Source organism: Podarcis raffonei, chromosome 3 (genome assembly GCF_027172205.1).
Source record: "Podarcis raffonei isolate rPodRaf1 chromosome 3, rPodRaf1.pri, whole genome shotgun sequence".
NCBI classification, from domain to species: Eukaryota; Metazoa; Chordata; class Lepidosauria; order Squamata; family Lacertidae; genus Podarcis; species Podarcis raffonei.
Genome location: NC_070604.1, coordinates 97,908,248 through 97,922,992, shown reverse-complemented (window position 1 = coordinate 97,922,992; position 14,745 = coordinate 97,908,248). Strand labels below are relative to the sequence as shown.

Here is a 14,745-nt window from a genome sequence, read left to right as displayed (position 1 = left end):
ATTCTGAACTTCTGGTTTACAAGATGCCATTCTTCTAGTTGTCAGGAAGCTCTTGCTTTTTGCACGCTCTGGTTTCTTAATCCAAGTCCTTTAGCTTGTGTCTGTATGCAGACAGAGCCATTATGTATTGTAAAGGATGCTCCTTACATCAGAATGGCATGATTTGCTAGTATGCCATGTTGAGAAACATCACACTTCAGTATCTTTGTTCTTTTTATAAGGACACACAGAGACGTATAACATTTGCTTCATAAGCTTATTGAGATGTTTATTTTTTGCACGAACAGATTCAAAGTTTGAGGAGCTTCAAGTAAAATACAACAAAGAAACAGAAGAAAGGAGGAGGTTGGAAGCTGAACTGAAGAGCGTGAAGTGTCAAGTAATGGTATGAAACACGGCTTAGAATGCTGTTAACACAAAGAATTGGTTCAGAATAGGAAAGGTGGAGTTTCTCAACCAAAAGAAAGCTAAACAAAATAGTGAAGCAGCCCACAGTTGACTTTCAGATTGCAAAACTGTCATACAGGTTGAAGAATGATGAATGGGTAGAGGTTTTCATTCTCCTCATAAAGAACAGTATGCTAGAGAGTGACCTCTGTTGTTTGTTCCAGCTCTCAGTAGTCAATTCTTTTTCTCTGAAGAATCTTCTGTATTGAGGCCAGTCCAATTAGGTAAGCATTTTTTCCCTCTCTTCTTTTGTTTTTAAAAGAAAACAATCCCCTCGCATCCTGAAAGTACTATAAGTCGCAGAGAAATTGCCCGGCAACAGGCTTCCTCCTCTGTGTTCTCATGGCAACAAGAGAAAACGCCAAGCCGGCCTTTATCCAGTAGTCAAGAAACTCCTGTGAGCAGCGGGTCAATGCCATCGCATTTTCCTTGGGAATCTGGGACAACTCCTAGTGACAAAGACCGGAGATCGGCAAAGAAAGAGTTCACCAGCAGCGTCTCAGACAGTTGCAAGGACTCTTCATTCGTTGACAAGATGAAAATCCAGAACCAAGGTATCTCGCAAATATTGTAACAAACTTGAACTCGTTCTTGAACTTTGCAGTTAGTTAGCTTCCTGCAACACAATGCAACTGATGTCCTTGCAATGCTGGCACTGCAGTGGTATAGTAGTGCTCATTCCAGATTGCAAATGCTTGCATCAGCGATGGAGAACCTGTGGCCCTCCAGATGTTGGGTTCCATTAGCCCAGCCACGAGTTGGGTATGATGGGAGTTGGAGTCCAGCTATATCTGGGGGTCTACAGGTTCTGCATCCCTGAGTTACATGCTTGCCCAAGATCAGGACATTAAAAGGTGTCCTGCAAACATCATCATCATCATCATCATCATCATCATCATCATTATTATTATTCTATCTAGAGAACTCAAAAGAATTTAAGTATGATCCCCCCCCGATTTTATTATAAATATCAATACTTTACAAAACAATATATACTTAACATTACTTTACATATATTACATACAAAACATACAACACATACTTCACCTTCACCACCCCTTCTACCTACCTACCAACCAAGATGCGAACATACTGTGATTCTTGACTTCCAGCCAGTCTCACTATGTAATTTTGTCACTCGTTAAATCTATGCACATTTCATTTTGCTTATTTTGTTTTTCTTTTGTAATAATTGCATCTTTTCTCATCCAACTTCTCTATTTATTAGATTTATTTATACATCTGTCAGGAGATTCGTATTTTCTATACAAATTTTGAGATAGTCTTTAAATATTGACCAATCTTTATTGACTCTTTGTATGGTGCTTCCTCTTAATCTCCCAGATAATTTGCAAGCTGTGAGTACTCCATCATTTTTACTAACCAGTCAATATTCGTGGGAATGTTATTCCTTTTCCAATTTTTGGCTATTATAATCCTAGCTGCGGTGGTCGCGTATATAAATATGGGTCGAGCAGTTTTTTAAATTTCTCGTTGCATAATACCAAGTAAAAGAGCCTCAGGTTTTTTGTTAATGGAGAATTTAAACATTTTTAAAAATTTCATTGTAAATAACCTCCCAAAATTCTCTTATTTTCTTGCACTCCCACCACATGTGGATAAACGTTCCTAGTCCTTCTTTACACCTCCAACACATATTCGTGTTATTTTTATATATCTTTGCCAATTTGACTGGGCTTAAGTTCCACCTATATTGCATTTTCATTGTATTTTCTTTTAAATTATAACATAAAAGTGAACCTAATATATTTTTTTCCATAATCGTTCCCAATCACTCATAGGTATATTATGCCAGAACTTAAGTATGATTTTTAAGAGGGTTTCAAGGCAGATGTGTTTACAAAGCTAAGCTAACAATGCATTTTACAAACTCGTATGCAGAGATGATTTCAATATCTCCCTGTAGAGAAGCAAGCAAACTCTGTCCAAGATATATGAAGCAACACTATATTATTCACACTTTTGTGTATATACAGAGTTAAGATCCAAGATTCAAGAACTGGAACGTAATCTGCAGATTCAAACACAGGATTTGAAATCAACCACGGCTAAACTTCAGGAAACTAAGCTGCAGCTGGAACATATAAAAATGGAGTCGACAGAAAAAGATACAGCTCTGAAGAAGAGTAGAAACGAAGTAACTAGAATTAACGCACAACTTGACCAGACCATGAATCAGGTAAAGTGCTTTCTTAAATCTTAGACTTTTTAAGAGGCATTTCCCACATGCATGCACAACACTCATTGTATATTTTTGTGGATCTGATATTAGAGAGACATTCATATAATCTGATATCTGCTGAAGCAATGCTTTTCAGTGGACCTCAGTAGTGGTTGATGTGGAACAGAACCATGGAACCACCCTCCCGACATTACCTATGCAAGCCTGATGTAGTGGAATTCAACCCTGTTGTCCAGTCTACCAGTCTAATTAATCTAGTTTGCTGCCTAATATGATTGTAAATTTAGGATTGACTGGCCAACTCTCTCTCTCTCTCTCTCTCTCTCTCTCTCTCTCTCTCTCTCTCTCTCTCTTTCTCTCTCTCTCTCTCCCTCCCTCCCCCCAACCAACCAACCAACCAAAAAAAATATAAAATCCTGGCCCTAATTTTCCATTATGCCATATACTGAAATAAGTTATGGCTATATCTGTTGAGTTGTTGTCTTAGCTAGCAAGAACTGGGGAAAAAGTATTTTAACAGCAGCAATCCTACCTGAGCAGGTGAAACGTAGTCTTTCCCATTGCTCTGTGAGGGTGACAACTTCCTGACCTCATGCTTCACAATTATTCATCTATAAATCATTCATTCTTATTTGTTTTATTCTAAGGTGCTCTACTGTTCCCCCCTTTTCCAGCTATAATTTAATTCAGCTCATATTAGTTCCAGATAATTCTAACCCTTGTGATATTGAAATTACTCGTTTTATAGCACACCGCATCCGAGGAAAAGGTGAAAAGGCTTTCAGAGGAGCTGAACTGCCAGAGACAAAATTTTGAAAGAGCCCAACACTCTTTGCAACAGAAAATGAAAGAGAAGGAGAAAGAGTACCAGGAGGTAAAGCCAGGGAAGGGGGAAATTTTCACAAGTGAAAGGGGGGTTGGGGAAGCCCATGGGTCCCTGGAAGGATCCTGCTAATGTTCAGTCCTGCATTGCACTTCCATCAGCCCACATCCACAGGTGAACAGCCTGTTTATCGGCTTGTTTCTTGATTTCTTGGGCATCTTTCAAAATACCAGGACTATCAAGGTTTAACGAAGGTTTGCATTTCTTTTAAGAATGAAGACCAGCAGTAAATTTAAAAATATATATTCCCATTTCAGTCCATGGAAAAAATGCTTCTTTTTACCTTCCAAATAAGCGTGCATAGGATTGCAGCTTTAATCTGCCCTGCTCCTTAATATTTCTTTTGTTCCTGCCACAAGTTGCATACCAGCAGATACATTTGATTTCTCTCCTACGTCCTCCAATGTTGCCTACTTAGGCTAGGATCCACACACCTACGTAAGCTAACATGCAGGGTGTGCAATTTTCAGTGGAGTTTTTGCCTTCCCCCCTTTTTTTCCTTTGAACTCCTAACCTTCATGCCATGTCACAAGCTGCTTTTGAAACTCTTCTGGTTTCCAAAGCAATTTGCCATAGGAGGGCAGCTGTTCAAGAAAAACTAAGTCTCTAAAGCCCCACTGGGCTGATGGTACTAGTTTTACAGGCCATAGATGCGATTCAGTGAATTGTATATGCAATTGAATCCTTCCCACCCTTCTTGTCAACAGAATCATAATGAAAAAGACTGAAGTGGAGCAGTAGAAAATATCTATTTATATATTCCAGTTTCCTCATTGTTCCCTTCTTAGTAAAAGGCTCACCAGCAAAAAGACATGCAGGTCTTCAGGGTGCATAGCAACTGGGAAGTTTCACCCTTTTTTTTTTCTTTTCCTTCACCACCTGAGATCAGGTCAGGAATATCTGAGAATTTACCACATTCCTGGTTTATAATCATTTTGGTTTTCCCTAACGTTGTTTTAGGAAGCATCTCTCCAGCTCAATCAGGTGAAAATGAAATTGCAAGGGGAACTGCATCAAGCCAAGAACAACTACAATCTTCTTCAAGCAGAACTCGAGAAAGTAGGTAGTTTTTAAACATGGCTATTAAGGGCGAGGGATCCTAGAACTTTATAGAGTCGGATGGGATCTTGGAGGTGATCTTGTGCAGCTCCCTCAGCGCATGAATCTTTCAAGTCAATGACATTTTTTTAATAATAAAAAAACCAAAAACCACTCAGCCATTGCTGAAATAACTCCAGTAAGGGACAGCTCACCACTTCCTGAGGCTGTTTGGTTCACCAAGAACCCTTTAATTAATTAATTAATTAATTAATTCAGTATTTTTATTACATTTATATCCCACTTTTTCTCCAGGGAGCTCAAGGTGGAGCACATATCCCCCTCTGCATTTTTTCCTCACAGAAACCCTGTGAGGTAGTCTAGGCTGAGATATAGTGAGTGGCCTGAGGTCACCCAATGAGCTTTGAGGGGATTTGAACCCTGGTTTCCCAGGTCCTGGGCACTAGGCCACCCTGGCTCTCTTAATGCTGAGCAGAAATCTGCCTTGGTTCTAGGCCTGCTCTCTGAAGCAACAAGTCGGCTCTGTCTTCTGTCTTCTCCCCTTAGCCCTCTCCAGGCTCAACAAACGTGGCTCTTTCAAACGTTCCTCATAGGTTTCTAGACCCCCTCCTCATCCCAGTCACTGACCTCTAAAAACATGCTTCTAAGTGGCCTCTTCTGTGAATCCCCAGCTGCACTGAGAATATTTCTGTATCGTTTAATGTCACACGTGGCTGCAAAGTAAAACGTGCCATCTTTTCCCCTTTAGACTAAGTCTGCAAAGCAGCAATTGGAAAAAAAGGTTGATGATTTTTCACAGAAGTTGAGTCGAGCGGACCAGGCTACTCAGGCAATGCAGCTGAAGGAAAGCGAACTGAAAAAAGCCTGTGAGGTAAACAGAATTACAGGAATAATTGCATATTTACGACCCATGGCCTGGTGTCGCTGATGTGAATCCCACTTGCCCTTTCAGTTCTGGCAAAGAAGAGATATATTTAGGAGCAGGACACTGCATGACCCATCAACTGCACAGTTAACAATATCACTGTGACCTGGCCCAGAGCAGTCAGAATGGCTGCCAGCCGCGATCTGCAAGCCAGAGAGAGCGCAAGTGTTAGTGGCAAGAGATAATGCCTTATGACCGTGTATCGACCATCAGCCGATATATATTTGAACTTGCAATCTGCAGCGAAGGGCCTGGTTAGGTGAAGGGTACTGTTACTGCAAACTTGAAATTATTTAGCCACTCCCACTGTAGCCCCGTGAAACACAGCCCACAGTTTTCTGTAGCAATCCCCTCCAAACCTCTGGAGAGACTTTGAAAGGTGGCATCAAGGAGGCTTTTGTGAGGTATCTTCTGCCCTCATTACTGTGCATTCAGCCAAACAAGGAAAGCTGCAGGGCTGTCTGGAAACGCCTGTGACTGCTTCCCATCCAGTGAAATGCAGCAGACTCCATTGCTGCTGCAGAGCCTCTGGTCCACGCAATGTCCAGGCTCCCAGACTGGCTGAGGTTTTGCCAGACCCCCGGCTACCTACGCTGTTATTGGGGAGGGGGAGGTGACACTGCAGGGCCCCATCATTAATAAGAGGCTCCGGCAAACGTTAATGCTCCTTGCACCTGTCATCTCAAAAGAGTGATGTGCATAGCTGTCAACTTTTCCCTTTTCTTGCGAGGAATCCTATTCGGAATAAGGGAAATTCCCTTTAAAAAAGGGAAACGTTGACAGCTATGGTGATGTGTCTGCTGGTAGCATCACTGGAAGAACTGGGATGTGGGAGGAGAAAAGCCAAGCCAGGGGTGGGGATGGAATAAAAGAGTATCTCGTTCCTTCCTTGTGCACAGTTTGATGACGAAGGCCATAGCTCGTGTCTTCTGTCAAAGTCCCGTGAGCTTATTGGTCCGGCCCCTAATGATAATCACACAGTATGCAAAGCCCCATTGCTCTCTGCATCCGTTTAAGCCACTTGACCGTGATCGTATTCCAGCAGTGCTTTTTAAATCGCCGGCTAATGGTCCTTATGCTTGTGCTTAAAACTGTTAAGGAGCCTTTAACTGCAGGATGCTCATTACGCGCTGCGCATCCAAAAAAAAAAAAAGTCAGAAAAACCCTGAGCTTTTGCATTTGGGCACTTGTGTGGGAAACGTTGGCGCTGCAGTTTGCCTCTTCTCTTTCTTATGGGAGCTGAGCGGGGGTTGCGGCACGGGGCGTGCGGGGAGGACGGGCGATGAGCAGAAGCAACAACAAGTTTAATCTTGCTCTCGGGCTGATTTGCTTAAATAGCTGGAAATACAGACCTGCTTTGCCAGCAAATTTCCAGCTTATGCTTCCCATCCTGGTTGTCCCTTCTCTTAAATTTGGCTTTGGTGTGTTTGGTGCCCATCTGCTAGTAGTAACTAGATGGATAATTGAGGGCTCGAGACCAACAAAGCCCTGCCAATGCCATCTGTTATCTTAGCAGCTCAGGAGTGGGCGGTATGTGTTTGTACGTGCCATTTTCTTTAGGAACTGGCTTTTTATTTTTGCTTCCCAAGAGGGAGTGAGTTATGATGACAGGGGCCAGTTCTTTTTTCTTCTAATGCTTTCAAGGTTCAGTGCAGAGTGCTCCAAATTGTTTCACACTCCTTCCTGGGGAAGAGTTTAGATGCAAGGCGATCGTGTGTTTAGGATCTACTGTTCAGGAGGGCGGCTAGCTTTTGATTTATCTATCCGCGAGATACCTGCTTTCTGCAGAAAAGACTTGGCTCCTAAGCCTCCATGAGTTCTAACCCTGTCTCTGATAGCAGTTTTAACTCAGAGACCTTTGGCTGCAGACTTTCCCTCTTCCATTAAGCACTAAAGGGGCCGTGATTGGGTTGTGGTTCTCTGATACGCCCCCCCCTTTTTGACCTGCAAAACCCCCTTGTCCTGGCATAATTTATAACAGGCTAGAGGTTTCCTTACTTAGCATATGCCACTTGGCAGCTGCTTAGAGTGCACTGCCTGTCAGCTGTAGCCTGCCAGTGTGATAATATTTCTGCTGCCGTTCTCTTGGTGTATAAGAAATGATAGGGCAGTTGTCAACCGATAACTCTCGCTTGATGGAGGAGGAGGTTATTTGCGTTTGTGGAAAAGTGTGGTGGAATTGGGCTACTGGACCAAACATGGCTTCTTTTCAGAAGCCTTCTAAGCCAGAAAGTACATAGCATAAAATGCGTTTTTTGTTTCCCACAGCTGAATTGCTCAGATGTGTGCAGAACCTCTAGATGTCAGGAAGTCGTCATTCTCTTTTGCATCTTTTTTGTCTACTTAGTTCAGATAGGGAGAGGGTAAAGGTAAAGGGACCCCTGACAATTAAGTCCAGTCACGAATGACTCTGGGGTTGCGGTTCTCATCTCGCTTTAAAGGCCGAGGGAGCCGGCGTTTGTCCGCAGACAGTTTTTCCGGGTCATATGGCCATACTTGCACTTTGATGTTCTTACCCCATCACCAGGATTTGAACCGCCGACCTTTCAATTGGCAAGCCCAAGCGGCACAGTGGTTTAACCCACAGGGAGAAGCCTTATATTTCAGTGAATACTGTCTTGAACTATTTGTAAAATTATGGTCCTGATGTTGTGCAGTTGTCTTTGTATTATACATGTAACACATTTTTGTGGTTTTTTCCTTTCAATAATAATAATAATAATAATAATAATAATTTATTTGTACCCCGCCCATCTGGCTGGGTTTCCCCAGCCACTCTGGGCGGCTTCCAACAAAGATGAAAAATACACCACATTGAGGACTATAAACCTTTAAATGATTATAAGCACATTTCAGGGTAACTCTTCTCTCTTTTTTTCTTGGAATACACTGAGGAACATCATTGCATCTGGCAGACATTAGTTGGGATTTACATTTAGAATGGGTGTGTCTTAAGCAGCTAGTGTAGCTTCAAGTTCCTTTCGCATTTTAGAGACTTTAGCCCTACAGACTACCTTGATACAGTCCAGAGCATATAGACCATGTGTGGACTGGTAAGGCTTTCCCCAATAATTATTTACTTATTATTTAAATAATTTCTGTACTGCTTTGTATGTAAAAAAAACAACAAAAAATTCCTCAAAGCGCTCCACAACCTAGCATCAAATGAAGCATCAAATGAAGCGTTGCAAAAGCATCAACATAAAACCTTACAGATGAAGGTCAAATACAAAATAACGCATTTCAACCAATGTATTATCAGGAAAAGAAAGCATTTTCTTAAATATAAAAAATACAGTAAAACTCCACTAAACAGCATCATTGGCAACTAAATGAAATAACTGGAGTAGAAGCTGTGCCTACACTCCTAACCACCCCTCACACCGTGGCAACCTCTCCAAAATACACCCTTAGCAGTTCTCCTAGTCTCACTCATGCATTCCCACCAGGAATACAGATAACAAAGCTAATTCCCAGCCAACCATTTATTACAAAGCAAACATCTGGTCTACAAAAATACATAGCAGCATTAAGCATAATTGACAACCAGCTCATTCACCCACCTCAGACTAAGGCCATATAGTATATAAAGAGCAACACTTCCACCCCTCCTTCCTGTCTCTCTCCAATGCAGGGTTCGGTTCAGTCTCTCACATTAAGCAGCTCTGAAATGCACAAGTGCATGAGAATCGAGACAGTTGCTCTGGGTGGCAAAAATGCAGTTCTAGCTACTGCCCAATAATAATACATCACACACTTCCTCCTACCGGATAATGCATTCAACAGTTCAAAATTAAAGGGGTTGGCGCCCTCACGGCGATCCCTAAAGGCCTTCATTTCAGCAGCCCTCTTATCTTGGTCTGTGGGCTGGGAGGCAAGTCAATTAGCCACAGCCGTTTCCACTCTTCTCCTGATGATGGGACTGTGTGGGACAGACGACCTGAAAAGGTATAGCCGGCTAGATAATTGCAACGTTCCTACACATAAAGTGCCTGAATTATATGTTTGGGCTTGGATGGTAGGCTATACATCCAGAAAGAAAAGAAAGTACGGTTCAAGGTCACTGTTGTGCCTGGAATCACATTGGAGACTTCATCTCCCTTGATAGTTTTCCTAGCAAAGCCTTCTCAGCAGTCGTTTTTGTTTTATTTCTTACTGGACCCTCTATTTGCAATTTAAAAGTTCCCTGCAAGCAGTGGCTATACTTTAGCAAGCTGGAGTTGTCTATGCACGCTCTCCTCCCTTTCTCAGCACATTGCTCCTACTTCCATTATGTCTGAAAGCAAGGAGCTATGGTTTGAAGGTCAGCTTATTAACCAGGATCTTAAACGATAGGTAGTAAACCGACATTAAACCATAGTTCCCCATTTTGGGCATAATGGGGGAAGTGTAGTTTAAGCTTCTGAGAACTAATACGAAAGGAAGGGATTGGGTACCCAAGATTGCTGAGGAAGGGGAGAAGACCCGCTGCTAGTTCCTGGCTTGGTAAACTATGGTTTAGCAAACTCGGAATGTATGTCTTAGCTGGCTCAATGAGTCAAAGAACCTTAGTCAAAGGTAGCCAATTCTTTAACTGTCACTTGTTTAATTCTTGCTGTCCAAGGAAACAAAGAAGCAAAATGGCCTCCTTCACTGCCAGTCGGCTCAACAGTTGCAAGAAATTTGTCAGTTAAAAGAAGAGCTCTGTGTAACCAAACGACTTCTGCAGCAGAGTCAAAACGTCGTTGAAGATATGAAAAGTGAGTCACCAATTTTTATTAGGTTTCCTTCCCATTCCGAACCTTATTCTGTGTTTTGAGGTCCCTCTGTATAGCATATACTGAGTTAAATCTTGTTTAGCATGTTGTAAGCAGCTTGGGCGACCATTGTAGTTTTTGATAACTGGATAAAATAATAATAATAATAATAATAATAATAATAATAATAATAATAATTTTTATTTATATCCCGCCCTCCTCAGCCAAAGCCGGGCTGAGAGCGGCTAACAACAATAAAAGTAACACAGTTTACATAAAATCACAATCAATTAATTGAAATGCATTCTAAAGTCAATTCATTCTAAAATCAATTCAAAATCAGATTAATGGCAACCATTGGGCTAGAATTCTTTGCAATATGCATTATGTTTTGCAGTGTACAGGGAAAAAGATAAGATCCAGGTGTGTCTGTGTAAACCTTAAGTTACCAGATGAGAACAAGTGGGATAAAATAGATAAAGTAAATAAGTAACACTAATAAAAAGAATAAAGGAATCTTACTTTTTGTAAATTAAATACTTCCCCTTTTCTTTCAATTACTTGGATTGCAGATAAAAATTTCTCTCTGGAAAAAGAGTTAAAACTACTTGAAGAGAATCTGAGCGAACAAGAGAATCCTCTCACTTTGGAGAAAATGAAACTTGCTATTTCTGAATTGGAAAACCAACGAGATTCTCTCCAGCAGCTTCTGAAGCACAAAGAAAACACCATTGAAGAGCTCAGTGTAAAACTGGAGGATCTGGAAGCTTTGCAGAAAGTTCTTACAGAGTGTGAAGGACTTAAAAAAAAGGTTGAGGTTCTTTCCCAGTGGAAAAAAGAAAGTGGGCAACACATAAATGAACTTGTTTTAGAAAAAGAAGATTTGATGAGCAAGATTTGCAGCCTGGAAAGGGCCTTAATGACCGAACAACTTAAAAGTAATGAGAGAGTAAAAGCTTTAGAAGGTACGAATGAAAACCTTTGTGTGGAGATTAGAAATCTCAAAGCTATGGTGGAAGACAAAACAGCAGAGCTAGAAGCAGAAAGAAAAGCCCACAATGACCTTCAGGATAAAACAGCAGCATCTGAGGAAAAACACAGAAAAGAGAGAGAAAACAATTCACTGAAATTGTCTGAGTTCACCAAACAAGTGGATGTTCTACAGAAAACACTGGCGACGGTAGGAGAGGAAATGTTGGAAAAGGACAGATGTATGGCCTTTTTGGAAACATCCTTAGCTTCCCACGTGCAGTTAAAATCCAGCCTCGAGAAACAATGTGAGGAGCTGGTCCAAGCCAGAGATGAGACAGAAAGAAAACTGGCTGCCGCAGAGCAAAGGCATAAAGATTTTGTTAGGGAGAAGGAAAAGCGCATAAGTGAGTTGGAAGCAGCTGTTTCCGAAAAGCAGGACTTGGTCACTAAGACTTTACAGGCTCTCCAGGAGAAAAACAAGACATTGCAAGCACTGATCGCAGAATCAGAGAGGCAGCAAGCAGAGATTCTGAATTTAAGAAGCAGTAACTCTTTCCTTGAGGATACAGTGCAGCAACTGAAAATTACGCCTCAAACAGTTAGCCACAAGGAACCAGATGCGTTGGCACCAATAGCCTTAAATAAAAAGCTAATTGAAGGAGTTAGTGATGAAAATCTTGGCCTTAAGATTGATATCAGTGCCCTAGAGCAAAGAAATCTAGACGTAATGCAGACCAGCTTCCGTCTGTCCAGAAGCCAGAAGGAGAGGGAGGAAAGCCTCTTGGAACTGTCAGAAAGGCCTAAAGAGAAAAGCTTGTTGCTGTCTAAATCTGAAGAAGAATCAAAAAAGAAATGTGGATCAGTGGAAGCAGAGAATAAGAACTTAGAATGTGCTTTAAGGGAGCAAGCATGCCATTCTGAAGTGGAGAAAGCCACATTTGAAGAGCGAGAGAAGCAGCTCATGAACGAACACGAGGAGCTGAAGTGTAAGGTCGTGTCCTTGGAGAAGGAAAATAACACTCTGCTTCAGCAGCTTGAAAAAATGCAGGCAGTACCTGAAGAAACTGAGATTCTAGGACAGGAAAGGGCAGCACTTCATAAAATGCAGCATCATAACGCTGTGTTGCTGCAAGAGAACGAGGAACTTGTCAAGGAACTGGAAATAAGGGACGAACGTGCAGCTGGTGGCTTTCCTGTGGAGAAGACTTCACTGGGACAGCTGAGAGGATCTGTGGAAGAAAAGGAGGAGGAACTGAATAAATATCAGGTTCAGCTAGAGCTGCTTCAGATGGACCTTGAGGATAGAGAGGCCTCAGTAGAGAACTATGCTGATCAAGTAAAGCAGCTGGAGAGTGCTCTGAGAACTATGGAAATAAAACTGGAAGAAAACGAAACAGAGAGAGAGAGGCTGAACCACGAATTGCAAGCTCTTAAAGATGTGGAAAATCCACATTTAGAGCTTACAGAAGAGGAAGGGAATGGCCAATCAGCAGCACATTTCAATGCTGTTTCCAAGGACAACTTTAGCGGACAGATAGATGCCAAGTGTTCGTCAGTTCCTCATGATCTGATGCCCAGCCAAAGTGATTATGTCCGATTAGTAGCCTCCCTACACATGACAATGAGCAAGCTCAATGAGTTGGAGAAAATGTTCGAACACCTGCAGATTGAAAAGTCAACATTAGCATCACAGCTGAAAGACTCTCAATTGAAATGCATCACAGGCGCAATGGCAGAAGAGCTCATCGGCAGAATTAATAATGGAACAGAAGAGAGCGCCGCTTTTTCTGGTGGCTTAATAGATCACAGTAAAATAGCAGCCCAATCTGATATTGAGCAAGTGCCCTTAATAGCTCTGGAATGTTGTGATGGACTTGACTGCAAAGGTTTGAAGCCATCCAGCAAAGAAATTAAAATGCACTTTGACGGGGTCAAGGAAAAAATCTTCTCTTTGAAAAATGAATATAGCAGCTTGCAAGAGCAGCACTCGGGTATGGCCGCCAAAATATCAGAGCTGCAAAGCTATGTTGACATGCTCAAGGAAGAAAATGCTGCACTATCAACCAGCCTCGACCAAGTCACTAATTCTTCCTTCACAACACAGGTAACCCCTCTTCTAATGAATGAAGAATTTCATTCAGATGGAAAGTTCCCCATGAGATTTCCTTCTTGCAGCAAAATCTCCTTGTGTACAAGTCCAACTCTTATGGAATCTGATATCGACTCTGATCAGTACAGACCATCAAATGAAATAAGTGACCCAAGTGGTAACAAACAAGCTGATCTAGAAAGTACCCCTGAGGAACATGGCCACTTTCTTTCAGAAGGGAATGACAGTGACCCACAGGCCTGTATCATGAAGAAGGGGTGTGCCATGCCTGAAAGACATCATTTAAAAAAGAGAGTCGAACACCTCCTACGTGAGGCTTATGAGAAGTCCTTCAGGATGCTTGAAGACTCATTTGAGTCGCATAAAAATCTTGAAGACGAAGAGATCCAAAAGATCCAAGAACTGCTCCTTTCTGTAAGGAAGGAAGTTGATGGTCTCCAAAAGCAAAATATATCGGAAAGCAAACAGTGGCAACGAAAACTTAATGATGTGGTCTTGCAGGTGGCATCTAAATTGCCAGCCGAGAAGAAACATCCTGACCTGTTGCCTCAGGAACTAGAGGAACCACTGCAAGGCCTTGATTTAGGTTCTCAGTCTCTGCTTTGCGTTGACACCGAACACGTAAGTGTGCCTAATTTCTTATCATGCAGTTTTGCATGTATGTTCAATAGATTACCCATGTGTACTGTTTTGGGAGGGAAGGGAGGAAGTCTCTTTAGACTGGGAGCAAAGGCTGTTCAAAAAGCACGGTGGCTAACTTCAGATGTTTTGTTGGACTTCAACTCCCATCATCCCTGACCCTTGGCCATATTGGCTGGGGCTGATGGGAGTTGTAGTTTAACAACATCTGGAGGGCACCATGTTAACTATCCCTGTTTTAAAACTTATTTCTTTCACACACGCACCCAATTTGAAACTATTTTGACAGCCTTGAAATGCTGTAGTTTCTGTATTCTATGAAACAGTGAATCAAGATACATAAAGATTTGGTTTTGTATCCGAATTCTGAAAGAAGAGCTTCGCATCAACTTACTCATTTTTAAAGCCTCAATTTATGGCCATTATTGCCAGTTAAATTCTGTCCCTCTCTGGCTCCAGCCAAGAAATATGCTCAGAGAGGGGAAAAGAGTATGCTTGACAGCAAAAAAGCAATCTTGTTGAGTATGCCAAGGTTGCTAAATATTAGTATTTCAGTTCCAGGTTCTTTCATACACAGTGGTACCTCGGGTTGCATACGCTTCAGGTTACAGACTCCGCTAACCCAGAAATAGTGCTTCAGGTTAAGAACTTTGCTTCAGGATGAAAACAGAAGTCGTGCTCCTGCGGCACGGCAGCAGCAGGAGGTCCCATTAGCTAAAGTGGTGCTTCAGGTTAAAAACAGTTTCAGGTTAAGTACAGACCTCTGGAACG

General features: G+C 41.9%; 1 protein-coding gene across 3 annotated transcripts in view; it reads left to right on the top strand.

Moving 5' to 3' along the window:
- The window catches only part of CENPF (centromere protein F), a 33,845-nt gene that overhangs the window by 6,723 nt on the left and 12,377 nt on the right, over window positions 1–14,745 (top strand). For all 3 annotated transcript variants that reach the window (XM_053383187.1, XM_053383186.1, XM_053383185.1), the window contains exons 5-12: window positions 288–385; window positions 710–1,001; window positions 2,445–2,647; window positions 3,399–3,524; window positions 4,494–4,592; window positions 5,341–5,463; window positions 10,121–10,256; window positions 10,826–13,956. In XM_053383187.1, coding sequence (XP_053239162.1) covers window positions 288–385; window positions 710–1,001; window positions 2,445–2,647; window positions 3,399–3,524; window positions 4,494–4,592; window positions 5,341–5,463; window positions 10,121–10,256; window positions 10,826–13,956 — 4,208 coding nt within the window. The remainder of the gene's footprint in view (window positions 1–287; window positions 386–709; window positions 1,002–2,444; window positions 2,648–3,398; window positions 3,525–4,493; window positions 4,593–5,340; window positions 5,464–10,120; window positions 10,257–10,825; window positions 13,957–14,745) is intronic.